The following is a 21569-nucleotide window of genomic DNA, read 5'->3' as shown; positions in this document are numbered from 1 at the left end:
GGGCTCTTTAACCTTTGTCGACCTCTGCAGCTTCACCAATCTACTGTATGTCGTCGCCCGACATTCAGCGGGGATCATGTATTATTACGTTATACATTTTATACTCTTACTGCACTTAACAGATCCGATGAAGCAACTGGGGACTAAAAGCCTTGCTAGAGGGCACAGTTACATGTCAGAGTTCCCAGCTGAGGAGGTCACGAACAGAGGAAAGTAACAAAGTACACCTCAAGTGCTATACTTAAGTACAATTTTGATGTACTTTTATTTAACTTGAGTATTTCCATTTCTAACCCAGTATATTTAGTAAGTTACCGGCTGCAGCATTGAAGTGGTGTACACCATAATACATCACTACTTGTGTGATATAGTGATGTAATATATAATATTCCTTTTACTTGTGGAGTATATTTTGATCCTAATACTGGTTATTTTATGGATTTAGGTTTTTGAACGGAACAGAGTCTGTTTACGATGTCGTATTGCTGCGTTTCCGTACGTTAAGTTCTGAGTATCTCACCTCTTGGAAAGCTTCCATAATGTTGAGAGTAGACGGTTCACATCAATACATACAAGAACTGTGCTATCGTTGTAGTTGGAGCAAATGTCCTTTTAACCAGTGGCACCAAACTGTTATGGCTTGTTGTGAGCTCCAAATAAAATGATGAAATACATTCCCTTCAGAACAGCACACATACATGAGTAAAACATCATGATTTGTGTTAAAATGCTAAGATTAGGGATCTTAATCTCTTTCATGGTTTGAATAATAACCACATGGTTGAGGTGAGGAAGTGGTTTACCGTTGGTAAACAGTTGATTTCTTTGTACCCGTCTGTCCACCCTGTCCTTTGTGTTCGGACAACTCTCCATTGTCTTGGACCTTTAAAGATACTTCTACTTTAAAAAAAACCTTGTCACAGGTTGCATAACGTATGCAAACGAGTTATGACAAGTTCAACCAGACAGGGATGTTGAATCTTTCCTGCTAAATATAAACGTTTATTTTCTTTTTGTCTAATCTTCATGATCTCGCAACCCTTCAAATATACACTACCGTTCAAAAGTTTGGGGTCACTTAGAAATGTCTTTATTTTTCAAAGAAAAGCACTGTTTTTTCAATAAAGATAACATTAATCAAAAATACACACAATACATTGTTAATGTGGTAAATGACGATTCTAGGTGGAAACGTCTGGTTTCTAATGAAATATCTCCAGAGGTGTATAGAGGCCCATTTCCATCAACTATCACTCCAGTGTTCTAATGGTACATTGTGTTTGCTAATCGCCTTAGAAGACTAATGTCTGATTAGAAAACCCGTGCAATTATGTTAGCACAGCTGAAAACAGTTATGCTGGTGATATAAGCTATACAACTGGCCTTCCTTTGAGCTTGAAGTTTGAAGAACAAAATTAATACTTCAAATATTAATCATTATTTCTAACCTTGTCAATGTCTTGACTATATTTTCTATTCAATTTTCAATTCATTTGATAAATAAAAGTGAGTTTTCATGGAAGACACAAAATTGTCTGGATGACCCCAAACTTTTGAACTGTAGTGTATCCTGCGACCTCGTGAACATTCACCAAACCTACACTTGAAATAACTGCATGATGTGCTGCTTGTCTGCCCTCGACTGCTTAGCGTGTAGGTCATGACCTTGGATTAACATGGCATTGTGCTTTGAGGAAGAGCAGAGGTTTAAACTGATAACCCGCCCCAGAGAGGAGCCAGGTGAATGCCCGCCACCTGTTTATGTTTTAAAGGCCTGAAATCAAACTGGCCATAAAAGTTGTGTTGCTCGTTTTCTTGAGGCCTTATCAGTGGCGTATTTTACGAGGTTCTGGACTGTGCATGCTGGGATGAATTGGAGGGTTCAGAGAAAGTCTCCCCTTCGGCATCTCCGTATGTGAACGTATTCTTATCTGCCATGTTTACACTGACGCGACCAGATATGCTCTTTATTCAGTGATTCATCGTAAGCATGGCAGGCAGCATTTAGGAGCATCATATATCTCATCTCTGAGTTCAGTGATAGTGGAAGAGAGGAAGCAAAAAGAAGCAATCATTTGGGTTCAACGGTCTTCTTCCCTCCCGTTGTATTTGTTGTTTTTAACAGCAGACAATAAACGGTAGAGTACTCAGTATCGGCGTGCCACCACGGAAAATGAACACAATGAAAGGCTGAATGCCCCGGAGGAGCAACCGCTCATTTAGTTGTCGTGTGTGTGTTGAATATGGAAAAGGTTAAATGGGGACTGTCACTACAAAAATCAGTTCCAAAGCATAAACAGGAAAAGCGAGATGTACAGTACGATGTGTCGTTAACTGGCCCAACTGGTTAACATTGTAACTGTGGTAGTAGTAGTGTGCGTGTGCGTGTGCGCGTGCATGGGTTGAGTGTTTCCATGTTTGCCCAGTGTTATTGAAACCCAACTATGCATTTCCAGTTGGTTAGAAAGTGTCCGTCACTTTTCCTCTTCTCTGAACAGTAACATGTCACACAGACTGGCACGAAATCTGAGCTGTCCGCACGAGGAAACATGAATGCATACAGCAGTATCAGCAGAGCAGAACATGAGGGTATGATAAAGGTACACGAGGGTATCAGTGGTGACGAACATGTCTCATCTTATCGGAGCGGAAATGCCCTCTCCACACACTGGATAACTCAGCCATGGGAACCGGAGGAACTAATGGGTTAATGAAAGTTATTATAGTAAAACTTTATTCCAGTTCCAGCTGGTAAATCTGACGTTTGTCATCAATGAATCACAGTTATCAATCTGTGCTGTAGAGTATTGATCAAAGAAAGCAGGTGAAAGCATAACAACTAGTTAACTATGTGAAAAATGTCTTCATAAGGAACTTGTGGTTGTACTTTTTATGCTCAGTGTTCAAGTGGTTCAGATCATGAGAACACTGTTGCATTGTGGGATATGTGCCTCACTCAAGGGCACTTTTACAATAGTTGCCAAGCTGATGAGCTGCACTGTCCAATCCTACTGCTGTGCCTTCTTTGCTAATGTTTATAACAAAAATGTTTAAGGAAAACTGTGGTTCAGGAGTTCGAGCGGTCTTTGAGATGTAGTCGGTCCCTGGTTCGATTCCCGGCTCCTGCAGTCGGTATGTTTATCATTCCTGATGAGCAGGTGGCACCTGGTATGGTAGCATCGGCCTTCAGTGAATGCATGTCTGGGCGAATGTGTGAATGATGTCTTTAATATTTATAAATGTCACATTTATAGGTCTATAAAGTAAAATAATAATTTGCCTTTTTTCAGCATATCACCAACAAAGACCCCTAGAGGAGCTGGTATGGGGACAGATGAGGTCAGATTCACTTGGGTTGCATAATAACTCCATCCAACAGGATGTAAGATGAGAAGAGGAGTTGCACCCCTGCATGGCATTCTGGGAAAATGTACACACAATAAGTGATTATCAGTTGAGGTGAGACCAGGTGTCCCACCTATTCAACTCCAAACGAGAATTAGAAGAACATAACATTTTATGTGTGTGTTGTTCAAGCTTTTATTGTGTTAAAAAACAACAAAAAAGAGTGATTGGTGCCGGGTTAAAGGCCGCTGTGCTTCACGGGGGAGGATGGAGCCAAGGAAACAAGTTTGGTCAATCATGATGAACCATAGAGGTCACATGTGAGGTCATTAATTATTCAGAGACCCTTTTAAAATAATTTTATCTTTGAATGAATCCACAAGGGAAATAAACTGCTATTTAACAGTACTGTTTATGTATGGTCCACGCGGTGTGACCTTTATAATATTCCTATGAGATAACCGCATCCATTGAGCCATCTGCAGTGCAAAAAGAACACAGAGATGCTCGTCGTCATCATCACATCTTTAGAATTCAGTGTCTTATCGACTTCACCATCGGAGAAAAGATACTGCAGTGAAAGCACAATTAAAACCCTGAACGCATCGGCAAACGAGCCTCGTCTCAGCAGCCAGTTTGGGGAGATAGTTATAAGAGCTTGATGAAAAACAGCACGTCTCCGCCTTGACCCATCCTGCACCCCCCCGACACACACACCGAGTCCCCAAAAGATGCTTCAAGATAAAAGAGAATCGACCCATCAGTCGATGTACAGAGACCGGAGATCTGAAAGGAGAAAAGCCATGAAAAATGGATGAGAGAAGAAATCCCCCCCCCCCCCGGAGACTGGCAAACCCCCCACAGCGCTCGCACTCATAATCCCTTCTCCTCCTGCACACACACACACTCCTCTCTCTGCGCCTCACACACATGTGTGCAAACAGGAGGACGAGGTACAGGCACACACCACACGAGGCCCTCTGGGAAGGTGTTGGTATTCGGGAGGGACGATAGTCTCGAGCCACGTTGGACTAATGTGAGAGTAATAAAACTGAATCACAGCTTTGTGAGAAAATATGAAGTCTGTCGTTGTTGTTTTTGCATATTTCCCTTGGATTTACAGTTTCATTTCTTAAAGAGATATTTCTGACGTGAAGGGAAAGTGTGTGGAGGCTCGAGGGACGCTCGGAAATTTAAATAGACCGCGTTTCAATTGTGAGGCTCATTTTAGTGAATTATGGAAGTCTAAATGATTTTATAGATGCATTTACACTTTGACATGGAAACAGTTTGGGGGGTAAGCAGGAGAGAAAAGTATTCATGTCTAATAAATGTTGGGCCCATCCTTCCAATAGTTGACGAGTCATTTCACCAAAAAAAACCAGAACATCACCAAAGTTATTAGGATTCAACCTTGTGGGGCAATAACTTAGAAGTAGTGGAAATATTTAAACAACACAGGTCAAAACACTACGACACACACACACACACACACACACACACTGTTCCTTCCCCACCGAGGGCTCTTTACTAGGTGTGATCCAACTTAAGGCACTCACATGTACTTGTGACAGCGTGTGAAATGTTCCAGGCACAGCGGCTGCAGCGGCTCAGGCTATCGGCCGCCTCCTTCAAGGCCTATCTGGGCTGGCAGGTGCCTGAAGAGAAGGAGACAGACATGGAGGGCCGCAGGGGGGGGGGGGGGGGGGTGTTGCATGTCACTTACACCTGAGCAGGGGTCCAGTTTGTGTTCAGCCTTTGGTCTAGTTGTCACCTTTCATAACCTATATGCGTCTCAATCACCCGTTCATAGTTATATTAACCTGCAAAAAGTTACAGAAGCGAATAAGATGAACGTCCTACTCACACTGCGTCGTCAAGGGGATGAATAGAGTCGTCCGAGAAGGACACAATACTCTGGCACCCGAGAGCAGACAGCAAATATGTCTTTAAATTGACATTAGATATAAGGATAATGCGTCTCTTTTCTGAGTAATCTATTTACACCTCTTTTGTTCTCTAACTCTGTTCCTAACCGTCTGTTCTCTGCCTTTCTCTGCCAGGCGGTGTTGTCCTCGTCCCTCGCTGTTATTTCTATTTCCATGGAAGTACATCGAGAAACAGAAAACGAAAAAAATCCCTTGTATGTGCACACAAACGTGGCCAATAAAGCTGATGCTGACAACTGGTTCACCTATGAAATCAAATATGTCAACCAAAACACATTTGACAGGTTCCTGTCTGTGAGGGTGTAGCACGTGAACACTGAGTGAGTAACAGGCCGACGATGGCAGAGAAATACTCCACATGCTTTGTACTACTTTTAACTGAATTGTGTATTTTCTCTTCCCTGCAGACAGCCATTGGTTTACATTTACATTTCTTACCAAACACGACAGTATGCCAAAGTGATTAATAGAGGTACAAATATATATATGCGTTTTCAGTCGGCACTTACTTGTTACAGTTAGTTGCATCGCCACACATGTTGCTGCACCTTTAATTTCCTTATTTTAAGTTTCTCTTTCTGAAGGAGGACACATTCATAAAGCAAGAGTGCATGCTTTGGCAAATATGTCACTTACTTATATTATAATGCTCCATGAGACCTGACATGCAATACACACTCATATGTCAGTTACAGCTACAGTAACCACGCTGCCAGGTGATGCAAATACCCTAAACGTGTGCAAATGTTGACATACGTGTGTATGTTCAGTATCATGAGATGAAGAGGCTCAGGCGACAGGAAGAAAGGCACGAGGTGGACGTCTTGAACATGGAGAACAGGCTGCAAGTGTTTTGAATGTGAATCTGAGATATAGGTTGATGCAGCAGTTATGAAAGATGTTATTTAAATAAGATTAAAACAGGCTTGAAGTTAAATAATTTGCACTAAACGGCTTTTATTGGTTGGATTATTTTTCCAAGATGCATTCAATGATTAAGATTACAGTGGGATAATAAAAGACAGAAATGTGTGCACTCTCCATTTCTTCTTATCGGAGCAGGTCCCCCCGCGGCCACTAGAGGGCGCTGTGAACGGCCTCCATGAGGGGTTGAGTTGAGGAGAGCGCGTGGTGGTCTCGGTACTGACAATTACTTTCAGCCGCCATTAATAGCGCACAAAACGGGGCGTTGAATGAATTCATAGTAATCACTCTGATCAGAGCGTATTACAAATAATTCGACAAATAAACAATATGAATTAGAATTACATTTATTTGGATGTGGACTAAAAATAAAAAAAACACACTTAGAGGCATTCAGAACAGATATTTAATGTAACGTCAACCATAATCACGTTATCATAATCACACCACACGTCAGGCACCAGAAATTAGCAAAATGTGACGTCACACATTCAGTCTACTCGAAGGACTATTTCTTTTTTCAAAAAGGTAAAAAAATGCTTTTGAGTTAAAGACGCTTGATATGAAAAGAAAAGAAAAGAAGCAGCAAACAGTCATTCACATCGGTCCCGGGCTGTAATTAAATTCAGGGCAGCGCCGATGAGATCCTCATTTAAAATAATAGCCCCGCTCATCATAATACCTTTGCGGGCGCGTTTAATTAAAGTGGACCCCCGCTTTGTTCGCATGCTGTAACGCGACTTGTCCAAATGAAGCTCAATGCAAACCCACCATAATTTAAGTTTTGGGGGGAGGAGGAGGAGGAGGAGGGGAAGGCAGTGCAGGAGGAGGAGGAGGAGGAGGGCTGGTGGGGGTTAGTATTGTCCGCCCCTTAATCCGGTTGGCTCAGAGACTGCCCGCAGGCCAATTTGTAAGTGGTTTGCGGAGCTGCCAATCAAAGCAGACATCCTCTCCTCAGGCTGTGGCTACGGAACATCTCAGTTGCTGTGTGGAGAGATTTGACGGAGGGACACTCCTGTACATGGACCATCACTGCGCTGCAATCCGCCGCCTGCTCACACACACACGCATGTAGTGCCTCGCTGAAATCTGGACGTACTCGGTGGAGAACACGCGCATGTGAATATTTCATTTTTGCATGTCAGGAGAGGAGGAACTAGTCGCCGGGTCCGCGGCTGTGCGTCTCTTCTTATCGCCTCTCCCCCCCCCCCCCCGTATGTCACTAATTAATCGGAGGCATGTGGAATCGCACCAGGATTAGGAATTGCTTCCCAATAGTGTGCCTGCTGTTGACGTTATGGACGGAGGTAAGAGTGCTCTTATTTTATTCCAGAATTATTTTTATTGCGCTGCTGTGCGTAAAATTACATTTAATGTTTAAAACAATTTTTTTTTTTTTACAAATGTCAAAAGTTGGTGGGCGTGGGCAGATTAGCGTATTCGCTCTCCGGCGCTGCATATTCGCCTCACATTAATCGATAATTGAATTGCGTAGTCCGTCAGTTGTGCAGCATGTGATCATGTCACCATGAAAATGAAAGAAGTCTGAGAAATTGATACAGGCGTCTCTCCATTTTTAGGTTACAATACGTTTCTTTCTTTCTTTATTTTTTGGGGTGGAGGAGGAGGGGGGAGATTAGGCCTGAACCAAGAAGTTGTAAATGGCATCGCATTAATTGACTGCTGCAGCGGTTCATTCGCTCCAATCAGAGGAACCAAATTGTCTAAAATCCTCAGTCTGCAACTGTCGGCTGTTCACGTGCTCCGTGCACGATGCAACACACTATGTAGGAATATCCACCCGATATGAATATGCTGATTTTTTAATGATTGTAATTGGAAGTCAGGCACTGCTTGGCCACTTGCTCTCTTTTTACGCACCAATCCGAGCGCCCCGAGCCACGCTGCAGCCCGTCACCACACAGCAGGCCTATGTCTAAATTGGGTTCCTTTTTGTCTTTTTTTCCTCTATTTTCTTTTCTTTTCTAGGTGTCCGAGTCAACCGGCTATTTCGAGCTGCAGCTGATCAGCGTGGCGAATGTAAACGGCGAGTTGGCGGACGGGGAGTGCTGCGACGGCACCAGGAGCTCCCCGGGCCTGCGCTGCGCTCGAGACGAGTGCGACACTTACTTCCAGATCTGCCTGAAAGAGTTCCAGATGGTGGTCAACACCGGCGGCTCCTGCACGTTCGGAGCGGGATCTACGCAAGTTCTCGGTGGAAATACGTTTTCTATTCGGAGCGCAAAGAACAACCCCAATAAAATCGACGATGCTGGCAAGATTGTGATCCCGTTCCAGTTTGCATGGCCGGTGAGTTTCTCTTATTTTCTTGCTCCAATTAAGTGCGCAAAGAGCGTTTCTTGGCACGTTTCTTCTCCGGAGACTTGACACCGAATCCAATGTCCACTTTGAGATGCGTGTGTGCACATGGTAGACGTCCAGTAGCCTACATCACAGATACATTGATCTGGATACAAGTTCATCCTTTTCTGTCACTGCAAACTAATAATACAGGTTACCATTATTTTAATTATCAACTAGTCTGCCTAAAAGTATGTTATTGATTTAATGATGTGGTCTAAAGTACCTATCACACTATCCTAGTCTTCAAATGTCTTCTTTTAATCAGACTAACAGTCCAAAAAACGCACAATATGAACATTTGCTGTAATGTAAGACTAAGAAAGTACCACATTTTAAAATGTTTGCATTCATGCTTGAAAGGGGACTGATTGATTAATTGGCTAATTCATTGCAGCCATCTTCCACTACAGGAAACGATACAGCTGTACAGTAGAGGGCTTCATTATTAAAAGTTGACATGGTCCAAATGAACTGCACCTGCATGGATCACAACCCTTGTTCTCGGCCGTGTGCCTCTTGCAGACCTCTAATTGGGGGTTCTTGGCATCATCCTGTCCTTCTGAGTATTGACGCACATCGCAGTCGAACCATTGCACGCTTCACAAGGATCCCATTGCAGCAACTGTGGATCATCTTTTAAAGTTGCCCTGATATATGGGGAGTTGGCTTTGTTCCAATCCACCAGCGTGCACCTGCCAAGACCAAGATGTGGTATTTAGACTGGGGGACATGCTTTGATATGTCGACCCTGGAGGGGGAACCCTGCTACTTCTCCACCATGGCTGTTTTACCTCCAGAGTGTGTGACATGTGGCTGATTCACAACGATGTTCAGGGCAATTTTGTCAAGTGGAATTTGGTTTGTTAACACCTGGAGTATTGGTCCACACATTGCTTGCTACTGCTTGTTGGACGATTTGCGCAACACGCCATGAGGTGCAGCCTGGTTGTTTGTGTTTGGTGGATGCACCAATACGTTCTTTATTCTAATGAAGAATGAGTGACATCATGCTGTGAGTGAAGTATGTGTCCGATGCCTCCGGCAGTGGTTGGGTATGAACTGCTGGCTGGTTTTGCTGCTCTCCACCCCACAGTCTCCTGCTGTGGGTGCCAGGTGGCCCCTGGTGGCCCCTTCAGGGCAATCACGCTTGTGTGACTGCAGATGAGGGAGAACTGATGGATTAGGCACACAAATAAGGTGTGCTAAGAGCTGGTCCTGTCGCAGTGAACTCTCTTTTAGTTATTTGTTTTGAGAGGAAGTCACTTCAAATATGACCTTTTTAGCTCTGGTTGCCATCAAGCTTTAGTGGCTCTATTGTAAATGGGTTTGGACTGACAAGTAATATAATCTTGTTTTAGGAACTAAGCTGTTGGTTTGGACATTTGAAGACCTCACGGTGGGCCTTAGGAGAGTTTGATTGTGAGCATTTTATGTTTTTCACTTCAACTGGATATTTAATTATAGGTTGGACAGAAAAAGCTAAATTAAGTTTTGATGCCCTGTTTTTGAAGAATAGCTGATTTTAAAATGAGATTCTCTGAATTCGGTTCTCCTGAAAGCTTGGCCTGTTTCTTCAGCCTTTTTGTGTTTTAAGGCATCACACGTATGATCCCGGTCTCGTCTTTGTGCGTTTAATGGCCTTGGCCTTTAGAAAATGACCAGCCTTTTGCTCGCGTGTTTTAAGCTTCAGGGGGAAATCGTAAAGGTGTGATTTCACACGGTAAAAGCCACCTATTTAATGAGGGAGGCTTTTGTTTCGAACCATCAGGTGGGTTAGGGGCAACGCTTAGCCTCTGGGCTAACTGAGGTACCACCACAGCTCTTTGTAAAACGCCTCTCATCTGACATAGAATATGGACCAGTGGTGGTCTCTTGTTGGACTCATTGACCGACGCCTGGAGGCAGAGGTGTAGAGGGCTATTCTGGTGTGTTGCTCTTATGTGGCCCGGGCTGATAACGGTGCACTATTCTAGTGGCAGATGTCACAACAGGCCTGTGGGGTCACTTGCTGTGGCGTTGTCTCTTTCCTCGCTGAAGAAACAAAGATGCAGTGTACTGTAGGCTGTGTCATCCGCCCAACTGCCCATTTTAAGCCCCAATGGAAATCAACGAGGGCCGGACTCTCCTGTCATCCTGAACCCAGCATCTTGAGACGCAATCTGAAAATGATCGAGTGCAGGAGTTATTCAACGTAATGTTCCAAATTCAGAAATATTACATTTTGTAACCCTATAAATTTCAATGGGGAAACAAAACTGCATGGGTTGAATATCTTTCCTCCAAATTGGTGATTTAAAAAAAAAATAGAACTCTGAGATGTGATGATATCCGTCTAATGCCTATTTTTAATTCAAATTCTCAAAGAGCACTTTTTATCTTCCAGTTCAGTGTCGGTTACACTCCTCCTGCATTCTGGGAAATGACTCCTGTGAAGTGTGGTGGAAAAAAGATTTTTTATAACTGGGTGCCGCCACAACATATAGAGGAGAGTATGTTATACTGATGCATAGTCTTATATTAAGCTTACATTACCTCTACACAGATGACTGAGCACACGCATACTTGTCCCCCTAACATGAGGCACAAGAAAGGCAGACAGACAGAGACATCATAGCCTCCTCTTCTCAGCCCAGCTACCATCACACCAGTGTGATGCAGCCGCTAATGGCTGATTTGACTCGGATTGCATGGTGCTTATCCATTCTTTGGAAGTCCTCCAGCGATTCTCCAGCTCTCGCTTGTCGTGCCAGTAGAGAGAGACTATTGATGCTGCTGCCGCCTCTTGAGCATATACTCTGTGCTTCCTCTTCCCTCTCAGCCCCCTCAGGTTTGAATTTTCAGTAAATGCACACTGCTTCTGCTTCTTTTTTTTTCGTGTCTTGTGAAGGTGTCAATGATATTGTATTATAAAGCTGAACACCACTCATATCTGTGTGTTAAGTACAAAGCTGGAGCAAATGTTAGCCGGTCGCCGGTTCAAATACCTGTACGGACCGAGTGCGAAGTGTGGACTCGGTTCCAGTTTGCCTCCTTGAGCAAGGCACAGAACCCTCCCAGCTGCTCGGGACACCTGTCCACTGGCATAGGCCCCGTGTGTGCATGTGCGTCTATTAATAAGTGTAAGCACATGATGGCCACGCCCACTTAGAGGCCCGGAAGTGTGTTGTTTCAAACCCTCGGCAGAGCTCGCAGTGTGTCATCTTTGTGACGGGGCATCTTCGCCAGCACTTCACACTAAAGTACAGCTGAGGCTCGTACTTTTTTCGGTCTTTTTTTAGCGTTCGCGTAGCTAAAAATAAGCCTCTGGCAACAAGATGCAGTCTTGCCGTTGTTACTGCGCCTGGCTTTCATTCATCGGGAAATAGTCTCACTCCTAAAAGCACAAAGTATTGTTTTCACATGGCTGTTTGTGTACAAACAAGACATGGGTCAATGAGCATGTGTTGGTAGATGTACTTTTTAGCATTTTATAGAGAGCCAATCGGATATCGATCCAAGCCTCGTAAAGAAAGAGTGTTCCCCAAAATATTCAAATGACTATTCAAGACTCCGTGTTTCAGCGTCCGTGTGGATCCGACTGTCCCCCGGCCGGCCGGTGTGATTGAGTTTCCATTTGGTTTGGCCCATGCTGCGTGAGCACTTCAGGAGAGAGGGAAAGGGACACGTCTTACTTCCATTTGATCACTAATGAAATTGCCGGTGGAATTTCTCTCTCTCTGTTCCTCCCCGGCCCCCAGCTACATTAGCCGGACGGCCGTTTGATGCGAGCCTGCTTGTAACCGTATCCGCTCTGAACTTGGATATGCATCCGACCTCTTTCGGCTAGTAAATGGATGCATGTTGCTGACCTGCAAACGTTCACGACCGGGAAGCGTGAGCTGTTGCAGATTCTGAATTACAATTTGTTGTTGCGTCATCAATTTGTTGACCGTCATGACAAATGAAGCCTCTATATTTCCGGAAAAAATGACACGGAGCCTATGGAGAGGTCTGGGATGAAGGGATGAAGTGTGTGTGTGTGTACAGAGTTGGTTTGTTTGGTCTGTTGCTTGTGCACTCCCTTGTGTGGCGTGCTGTTAGTCTCGAGGTTGATCATCTGGAAGAGTGGGAGGTGTAAAGCTCTCATTCACGCTTATACGACGGGTTGATCTGCACAGACCTGCTTGAGTCTGTTTTCTTGGAACAAACCCAACCTATTTAAATAGTTTTGGCTCTGTGTTCTGGCCACGTGTACGCCAAACGCACACAGCCTAGCTGTCGCACTTCGTTTGTGCGCTATCGTCGCGCATGTCGCCTGTCTTTATAGACGTACAAGATTTTAATTAATTGTATAAATGGCTGAAACGCAGTGGAAAATGTCCCTTATGGGGTTTAAGGATCTTTGTTGGTACAGAGTTCTATGGTAATCTCCCCCCCCTGGTTGGGACGGAGGCTTTATTAGTAGCTTATTGAACCAGCATGACTCTGTACATCCTCCTCTCTGGATGATCACAGGCTAATGCAGGCTGCCATGGTTAGCCACAACTGATGCGGAGTTTGTCAGAGCTGTTGCTAGGAGACGGCTTCATTGGCCTCCAAACAATTATCTTTCGTTCCTGTGGCTCCCTCCCCCCATCCTTTCTCCTCCGGTCCCAGGGCTGCTGCGTGGAAAACCACTCACACGAGCCTCACCTGTGATTCAGCTGAGCTCTGTATTGATTACGTAATTACTACCCAGTCAGGGCTGAACCCCCCCGAGGTGAAACGACAGCGTTTTCTAAGCGCTGGTTCCTGGAGCTCATTTTTAACTTGTTACGCAGACAACAACCATAACAGTTGTTAACATGCACACATGTGTGCTCAGTATCAAACAGCTGTGGTTAATCCCAGCTAAAACACTTCATTTCATTTCAGTACCCGTAAGCATTCCCCTTTAGTTTAAGCTGCAGGTCACGTGGCGTTAAGGCTCTCTGGTAACGCCGACAAAAAGATGCGTCTCCGCAGCTTACAAGACGTGCTCGCCCGAACCGTCGGCTTCACGAACAAGCAAAGAAGTCATTGTTTGCTCCCTCCAGCCCCTTTTACGATGTGTCCAGCGTGGACATTTATACAACTCACTAACTGGATGTTTTCATTGGCTGCTCCACTAAAGAAAATGTGTTTGCTTGAATCAAAATGCTAAGACTAAAGGAAATGTATCGGTAATTTTTCAACAGTACGCTTCCATCTTTTTTTATGTGAAGTAGTTCTCACAGGTCAAAGTTCTTAACGCTACCTATTTTGATTGAATGTGGCCATATTGGAATTATTTGTGATGCTCTTGATGACATTCTGGCTCCTTAACAAACCTGCCTGGACTTGCTAAACATGTGTAGGGTATCAAACACGACACCCTCATGATTTTATTCACCTTGAAACCCTCCGAATAGCGTTTCATCCTCCCCGGCGGTTATGTTGGGTAATGCAAAAACATTGTAAGCGTTCAAAGAATCCGCACGCTACGTTGGATTCCTTGCGAAGAGCTGTGGATCATGATGTCAAAGTTATAAAAAACTCGGTGAGTGAGAAGGAACCCTCGATCACGGTTCCTTCCCCAGCAGTCAGAGTTGAGAAATCTTCCGCACTTGCCTTGCGTCGGAGTTCACAGGCCTGACGCCCGTGTTGTGGCTTCGTTCATCGACAAAGATGCAGTGTAGCTTTGACTGATCTGGACAGCTGCCCTGTGGGCGGAACTCTTGTCATCGGCATCTGACTCCATGCTTGATATTAAAGGGGTCTGTATTAAGGTGTTAAAGGCGGCGGCAGGGATTTCCTACGAAAATCTCTTTTGTTAATTCTGTGACTTCACATGAGGCACGGCATGTAAGGGTCGGGAAGTGACCGCTATCAAGGTCAATTGTTTTAGGAAAACGATATTTTAACATGTGCTCTATTAATGTTGTCCAGACAAGATTTTGTACAATAGTCCAGTTAGTTTTGAATTCATAGCATTTCACTTGCTCGGAACATTTTCAGTGTCGAAGATCATGATTTTTCCAACTTATTTATATCCTTTTTTTTTTTATGTGAGCTTTTTAAGTGACTTTCTACAAACTTTGCACATATCTGCCAAAATGCACCAGTTTACATTTGGTATTGTCCTCCTTCCCCAGTTCACTTGTAAAGCTGCTCGTTGGGACAACTTCCAGAAGTCTGTTGTAATCAGCGGTTGTCTTATATGTTTAATATTGTGTACAAAATCAACATCTGCAGAACCTGGCTTTCTTAGTCTCTTGTTATCTTTCATTTGACCAGTCCGATGATGGGTGTCAGAAAGGCAGTGATGATGGTGCTCGGTGTCTTATGTCACATCAGTGGAGCCATCATGTGCTGTTGACATCCATCATATCCGTTCCCTCTGTTTGCATGTTTCCAACAAAGGTATTCAAAAGCTAAATGGATGAGATGGTTCCTGTTGCCCCAGTGTCTGAACATATTGTTCTCTCTGAAAAAACCTCTGCGCTGGGAAAAGCAGTCAAAATATTCAAATTGGTTCTGTTCATGCAACCATTTCGAATAGGATCAAGAGGAACTAGTGCTTGGATAATGCAAGCCAGTCAGACATGCACCTGGTTTTTCCAAGGTGCATGTTCTTATCATTTCCCACAATAAATAAAGTAGTGTTGTTTTTTTCAACACCCCATCCGCCGCAGTCAAGCTAGCAATTTGACAACAAAGTAAAAGAAGGGACTGTTCTTTCTTTTAAAGTGAGAACTGAATCTGCATGTGATGTTGCTTTTGGTTCCTTTTATCTTGACATAGTACCGCACGCATTCTTTTGTTATGATGATGCAGTTATGCCTATGTTTATACGCCTGGCCTGAGAGCAGCCGCTTGTGGCTCTGAGCTTGTGACACTTGAGGAAGCTCCTTTGTGTGTTTTGTGTCTGCAGTATTTGATGACAACATGTCGCTCATGTGTTTTTTTTAATTGGCTTATTATGCCTGCAGTGTATATACAAGGTGTTCTGGCTGGGTTTGAAATTATGCTGAAACTACAATGTCTGTCCCATAACAGAACCCTTCACTTAATGTAGTTTAAGAGGTTTTCAGTTATCTGCCCTCTTCATTATCATATCCCACCAGTCCAAACAATCAATAAGATAATCACTTTTAAATCTGTTTAGGAGGCAATATTGTGCCTAAAGTCTCAATGTTTTGGTATTTCTAAAGAAACGCCAATACTTGTCGTTTATACAGTATTGAAATGGCCCGTACTTGATGTGATGGCACCGCTGACCCCCGTGAGTGAATGTGACTGCTGGCGAGGCCGTGGGATGAGGTGAAAGGTATAGCTGTAGATTGAGAACCACTGCGACTACTGTAGAGGTGTGTTTACATCAATAAATGATCACGACGACACCGTAATATAAACTGGTCTTCAATTGGCTGCGAAGATTGAAAACCCCCGCGACACAATTTTAATTCGACATGTTTGTAGTTTAAATTCTGCCGATGGCCCTCCAGTGCAACAGAAAAAGGTGGGAGGGTGTGTTGTGACCATAGCGATGACCATACACGATGTAATGCATGTCCGCTGCCTGGGTGCTGCTGAACAGCGACACAGATGTGTGTTTTTTTTCTCTGCATTGAGTAATTTTACACCGTTGGCCTGCTGCATCCCCGGCCTCTTATGACATGAATGGTGTGCAGGTGGTAGAGGCTCCTCGTGGGGGTAATTAAAGCACGTCATTACAGGGGCAGTTAAATTGTCACTGTACTGTTGAACCTGTTTGAAATGATAATGGGGCTCGGCGGGTGGCGGTGCTGTATTGCACTCCAGTCAGGCGCCCTGTTTTTGGATCAGGAATTAGCCTGTTAATGCTTCTGAAGTACGTCTGTTGCAGTCGTCGCTCTAAGACCTCTACGGGCAAAAACACCCGAGGAAGTCCACGAGAACTGAGCAATAACAGGACAGTTTGAAGTCTTCAGGTTATTTGATTCTCGGGACAGGTGAGAGTCATGAGTCTTAAAAGGTATTGTTATCGGAATCCTTGTCAGACCAGTAAAAGAGACCTTACCCTTTTTTTTTCTTTTTTCTTTAGAGGTATGAAAAATGTCTTTGGTCAATTTAATTTGATCTTCTTCTTTTTTTTACTGCCATTTACATTTTGAAACTTGCAGGAAATTGGGCTCAGTTTGTTTAAAATCCCCTCAGTTTAACAGTTAATCACCCAACGTCAACTCGTCCATATCTTCTGCCCTTACGTGAAATCATTTAGCTTTTCTATGTAAATGTGGTGGCGTTTGTTTTATGTGTTGCCTACTCTTGGATCATGCTGGTTAATTAGCACCAGGAGGGGAGGGGTTTGTTGTATTGGAAGTGCATGGGTAATGACCCTGTTGGCATAGTAGCAGCATGTTCAATGGGCCGTGTGTGTGCACAGCCGGTGTACACCAGCCAGCCAAACGCCTTGCCTTCAGTGCCACATATTCTGGCAAGCAACTTGTTTGCCAGCGCTCCACCTCTCCACCCAACAGATGTATGACTGGCAGTCTGTAACCTGCTTTCTTTGGCGGCGTAAATTATTATCGTCAGTGGTGATTGCCCCATCTGCGAGGATCCGTTCAAAATAAACACCAAAGAAGCTGCCAATGACACTGGTTTGTGCATGCGTTTCAGGTTGACGATTTAAATTGAGTGACATTTGATGCATGACTTTTTTTGTGGGGGGCGGGGACAGAGTTTATGGTCCGGCACTTGGGAAAGACAATGGCATGGAGCTTAGTAATTAGACAGACTGTCGCTGGTGTGTGTCTGGGGAAAGCACAGCGGTTATGGTGGAGCTAAAAAGTGCTGAATTAGAAATTCAGAGCATCTCTATTGCCTCCACACGACTCAAGATGGCGACGCCTGAGCCGGCCGCTCGCGATACACGGCGCTAACAACCGCAGTGCTGACGGAGCTGACGGTCCCCTTAAGGGGGAACTGGAGGCGGGAACTGTTTCTGCGACAACGCCATCGGCTGTAAAATGCCGTATGATTCTGCTCGTGGAAGACTGTTGAGCTCCAGTTTTCGGCGAAGTGAAATCCTGGGACGAGCAAAGTCCAGAAACGTTTAGGATGAGGTCAAACCCGTCCAACTTGTACTTCTCATCCCCACATTTGCGAGGCTGTTCCCCCTGGAGGTTTTTGATCCTCTGAACGGGCTGAGGAGCTCCACAGATTTCCCTTTGGGTCCACGCTCCAGGAGTCTCTCTGCTCGGCTCTCAGACTGTCTTTGTGACATTCATCCCGTTCGGGGTCTAATTCTTTAATTTACCTCAGTATCATTAGGAGTTGATATCAAACTATTTAAAATCAAATTAGTCCCAACGGCTAATTAGACTAAAAGATGCAACTGAACATTTAACACTTAATTAATGTAATTTTATAAGATGGCTCATTATAATATTGTTATCCATCACTGCCCATTAAGACGGACGGCACTGCTGCTGCTCATCCATATTTTTCCAGGTTATTTTAAAGTGTCTGAAGAGGAAGAAAGTTGCCGTTGTGCCCACTGCGCTTCCTTTTCCTCAAAGTTGCCGTAGCTCGATTGCCCTCGTTTGGAACGGCGTAGACTCGGCCCGAGTAAAGCCAAAAGCTGGGATTGACATCACAGATTAATGAAGATTACATGCAGCCATTACTGGCCACGAGATGAATCGTGATGACCTCATGTCCCATCAGAAGGCAATAAATCAGGAGATGTCAGTGTAGCTCTATGTGGAGGAGTCAGGAACAGGAAGGTGGACATTCAGGACACCTATAAATGAAATGTTTCAGGTTTTTTTTATATAGGTTATACAAATCTATACATTTCTAGTTATTGTGGGCCGGTCAAAAAGAAACGTCTCCTAGTAAGTTTGAGGTCCTTACTTTCCCCCAGAGTCAATCAAACGTCAGATCCACAATGCAGACTCACCCCTCCATTGATGCTGCATTGTTGGCAGACTGGGATCTCCCACGGGATTACACACCAGGCCTGGATCTCACATTCTTGGTATTCTTCGAATGCAAACGCGCTCATCACCCCACATGCGGAGGGCTGACCCCTCTTTTGAAAAGGAAGCGTGCAGATCCCATGCTTAGTGACCCCAACCTCTTTCTCTTCCCTTTGCCTCTTTTTATTTCACTGGCCACCTTGCTCTCGCCCATCCACCCCTCATCTGGCGTGGGAACCTACACCTGTGGCTCTCCCCAGACATCACCACCACACCCTCTGTCTTCACTAGAAATGGCCTTTTGTGATGACTCAAATACCTGAATTTAGTGAATTGGTGACATTTAATGCACATATCGAACTGGTTCATCGTTTTAAGAAAACACAGATTCACTGATGCATAAACATACTTCTCTTTTTTTGTCCACCATGCCCCCCTTTTTTACTTTAAAACTAGGATTTCTAGTAAATCCTTTAGGGGAAGGGCCGGGTTGGGTTTTTATGATTTGATTGACGGAGGATTCTTCAGGATCTCGGATGAAGTATTTCAGAGTTGGATGTCTCTGACGTGTGCATTTGTATCTTGTGTTTTGAAAATGTCAGTTTAATGAAATTAAGATTTTTTTTTTCTTTCTTTTTCTGTGTTGTAAATACAATTTAGACTCATGCAATAACCACTGGACACTTTTTGTTTACTTTGCCCAACTGTCCTGACCAGGCTCAGCAGCACACATGCTGACACTAATTGTCCTTGTGCTGACTGTCTCTTCATGGACAATGGTTTTGATTGGGATGGGGGTGAGTTATGATGTTGGGACAAGGGTCTTTGTTCAGTAGCCTTTCCCCCTTCCCTCCCCCACACCTCCCCTTTATCCCTCTGCCCATCCATCTATTTTGTTCAAACCATTTGGGCAGCTGTCACTTAATCCAGCTAATCAGAGTGGTATGGTCTGTGGGAAACCAGACCGTGGCTTTGCTCAACCCCAACAGGCACTGACTCTGGGAACTGTTTACCTAAACAATTACAACATGTAGGCATTTAAGCAAGACTGGATTTTAGGCAAACTCCAAAAGTAAAGGTCACATTATGGCCACCTGCTCTTTAAATTCTGCCTCATGATGAGCTTTGTCTGCCACACTTGCATAGTCTCGTGATGTATGCAGGCATCACACACCAATTAATTCATTGCCACTCACAGTTCCCCTCTTATGCATTGGCATATGCACACACCCACCCACATGCTCAGACTGGGGCAGCTAGCCCACCCTTCTGTGGAAGGGGGAGGGTGGAAAGGTCAGAAGCCGAGCTACGTGTCGTGGGATGAACCACGTTCATGTCAAATAGTCCATTTTTGAGGCCCGCATCTGTTGTGCGTCTGCGGTCGGACGGGTTGGCAGAGCTTCCTGGAAACGGAAGCACGGACGTCACTCTTTGCCAAAACCCCAAGAGTCATCACTCCTCTTGTCCATACCCCTCATCGTCTCACCCACCTCCCTTCCCCTCGTCTGGTTTTGGCCCCCATGTATTACGACGGTCTCATACAGTTGTACCCCCTTCTGTCAAAACTGTGATCCCAAGCCCGATAGCTCACCCCTCTCCTGTCATCTTCTATCCCCTTCTCTTGTCACCCATGGTCTTCCACAATAACACTCCCCTCCCCTTCCTCCCGCCACCACCCACAGCCAGACAAGCCTTCTTAATCCCACAGCCCAGCAGCAACCAGCCTCGCAGCTTGTTGGTCCCCCAGATCAACAGCACAGACACACACACACACACACACACATTTCCCAAACCCCCTCCCTGTGATTTCTCTTTCCCCCTTCACTGAGGCATTGAAGTCCCTCAATTACTTGCCGTATGCTTTTTTCTTTCTTCTATTGTGGGTACTACCACCCCCGTTCCAACGTCCTATCAATGACGGTACAGTAGGTCACACTGGCTACTACAACTGTCGCTGGTAGTGACATAATGAGTGTTATTTAGGTCAGCTGGTTGCCTAGCAGTGTGCTCTGCAGAACACCAGCTAGATTACTCTTGTTATGATGGTTAGCTTGCTTAGTTTCAGTGTTTGTTTGTGTGTACCAGTGTCGGCTCAGGTTCTTGCAACATCACTGCAAATATTTTGACAGTTTGCATGTTTTCAAGAACCATCCCACCCAATATCCGTAAAGTATCAATTAAAATCTATACGGAAATTGTCTAAAAAATATTTAAATTAATCCAATTATAAAATCATTTGAAGTTATATTGCGAAATCATTAAGGATTGCCAACATGGTGATGTGTGCTTTGGGAGTGGGGATCCCAGTAGAGCCACAACTACTGATTATTCCTGTTATTGGTAATCTACTTTTTATTTAATTGGTGCAAAATAGATATAGTAGTGAATAATAGCCATCAAATTGTAACAGAATTCAAGTCGAGTCTTTAACAAACGGCCTGAAACCAATATCAATTAAAGACCTTGTAAAACTGAAAAAGCAGCAACTTTGAGAAAATTTAAAGATGTGCAAATGTTGCTTTATAAATGCCTTAAAGCATTAATAGATTATCACTTAGTTTCTGTTCTTACTAAATCATTTCCGCACAGGGTAAAACGCATTCATCAATGAAATGTTCCTGTTGGACCGGTCAACTGTTATCTTGACAACCAAGGACAAAGCCAGGCAGAGTTAATCTCACACCGCTAATATTCGAAAGTGACCTTCTTAATGGACATCCTACCTGCTGAGGCTTTTTTCCCCCACTGAAATTGTGGTGAAAGTCCACCGACATTCACCAGCCCTTGCTTTGTTTTTATATTCTGATTGTGGAAGAAGAAGAAAGCCGAGAGCGGTTTTAAGATTAGAAGAGAAACTGGAGGCAAAATCCTTTTCCACGTGGATTTCAGTGGCGGGTTTTCAGAAGACATCAGTCGGTAGAACGTAAACCAATTATCTTGTTGCGTCACATTTAGCGAGTTGCTAACAATTACTAACTAGCCACCAGTTATGACCAATAGACATATTTCAAAGGAATAGTTTATCTTGGGATATCTTTGAGGG

The 21569-nt window shown here is 44.2% G+C and overlaps 2 protein-coding genes across 6 annotated transcripts in view; both read left to right on the top strand.

Moving 5' to 3' along the window:
* The window catches only part of nudt14 (nudix (nucleoside diphosphate linked moiety X)-type motif 14), a 34596-nt gene extending 28270 nt beyond the window's left edge, over positions 1 to 6326 (top strand). Inside the window, exons 6-7 of one of the 2 annotated variants that reach the window (XR_008833370.1) lie at positions 5409 to 5614; positions 5702 to 6326. Coding sequence is in view for 1 of the 2 variants with exons in the window: in XM_056428123.1 (XP_056284098.1) it covers positions 5409 to 5515 (107 nt within the window). In the remaining variant the exon portion in view is untranslated. Of the gene's footprint in view, positions 1 to 5408 lie in introns of both variants that reach the window. The other variant, XM_056428123.1, reaches the window with a different exon arrangement.
* Positions 6327 to 7212: 886 nt separating this feature from the next.
* Positions 7213 to 21569, top strand: part of jag2b (jagged canonical Notch ligand 2b) — a 40114-nt gene continuing 25757 nt past the window's right edge. For 2 of the 4 annotated variants that reach the window (XM_056428240.1, XM_056428237.1), the window contains exons 1-2: positions 7213 to 7525; positions 8208 to 8528. In XM_056428240.1, coding sequence (XP_056284215.1) covers positions 7457 to 7525; positions 8208 to 8528 — 390 coding nt within the window. In that variant the 5' untranslated portion in view covers positions 7213 to 7456. The remainder of the gene's footprint in view (positions 7526 to 8207; positions 8529 to 21569) is intronic. The other 2 variants (XM_056428239.1, XM_056428241.1) reach the window with 1 other exon arrangement.

Source organism: Pseudoliparis swirei, chromosome 12 (assembly GCF_029220125.1).
Source record: "Pseudoliparis swirei isolate HS2019 ecotype Mariana Trench chromosome 12, NWPU_hadal_v1, whole genome shotgun sequence".
NCBI lineage: Eukaryota > Metazoa > Chordata > Actinopteri > Perciformes > Liparidae > Pseudoliparis > Pseudoliparis swirei.
The sequence above is the reverse complement of the archived record's forward strand: the minus strand, read 5'-3'. Positions and strand labels throughout refer to the sequence as shown.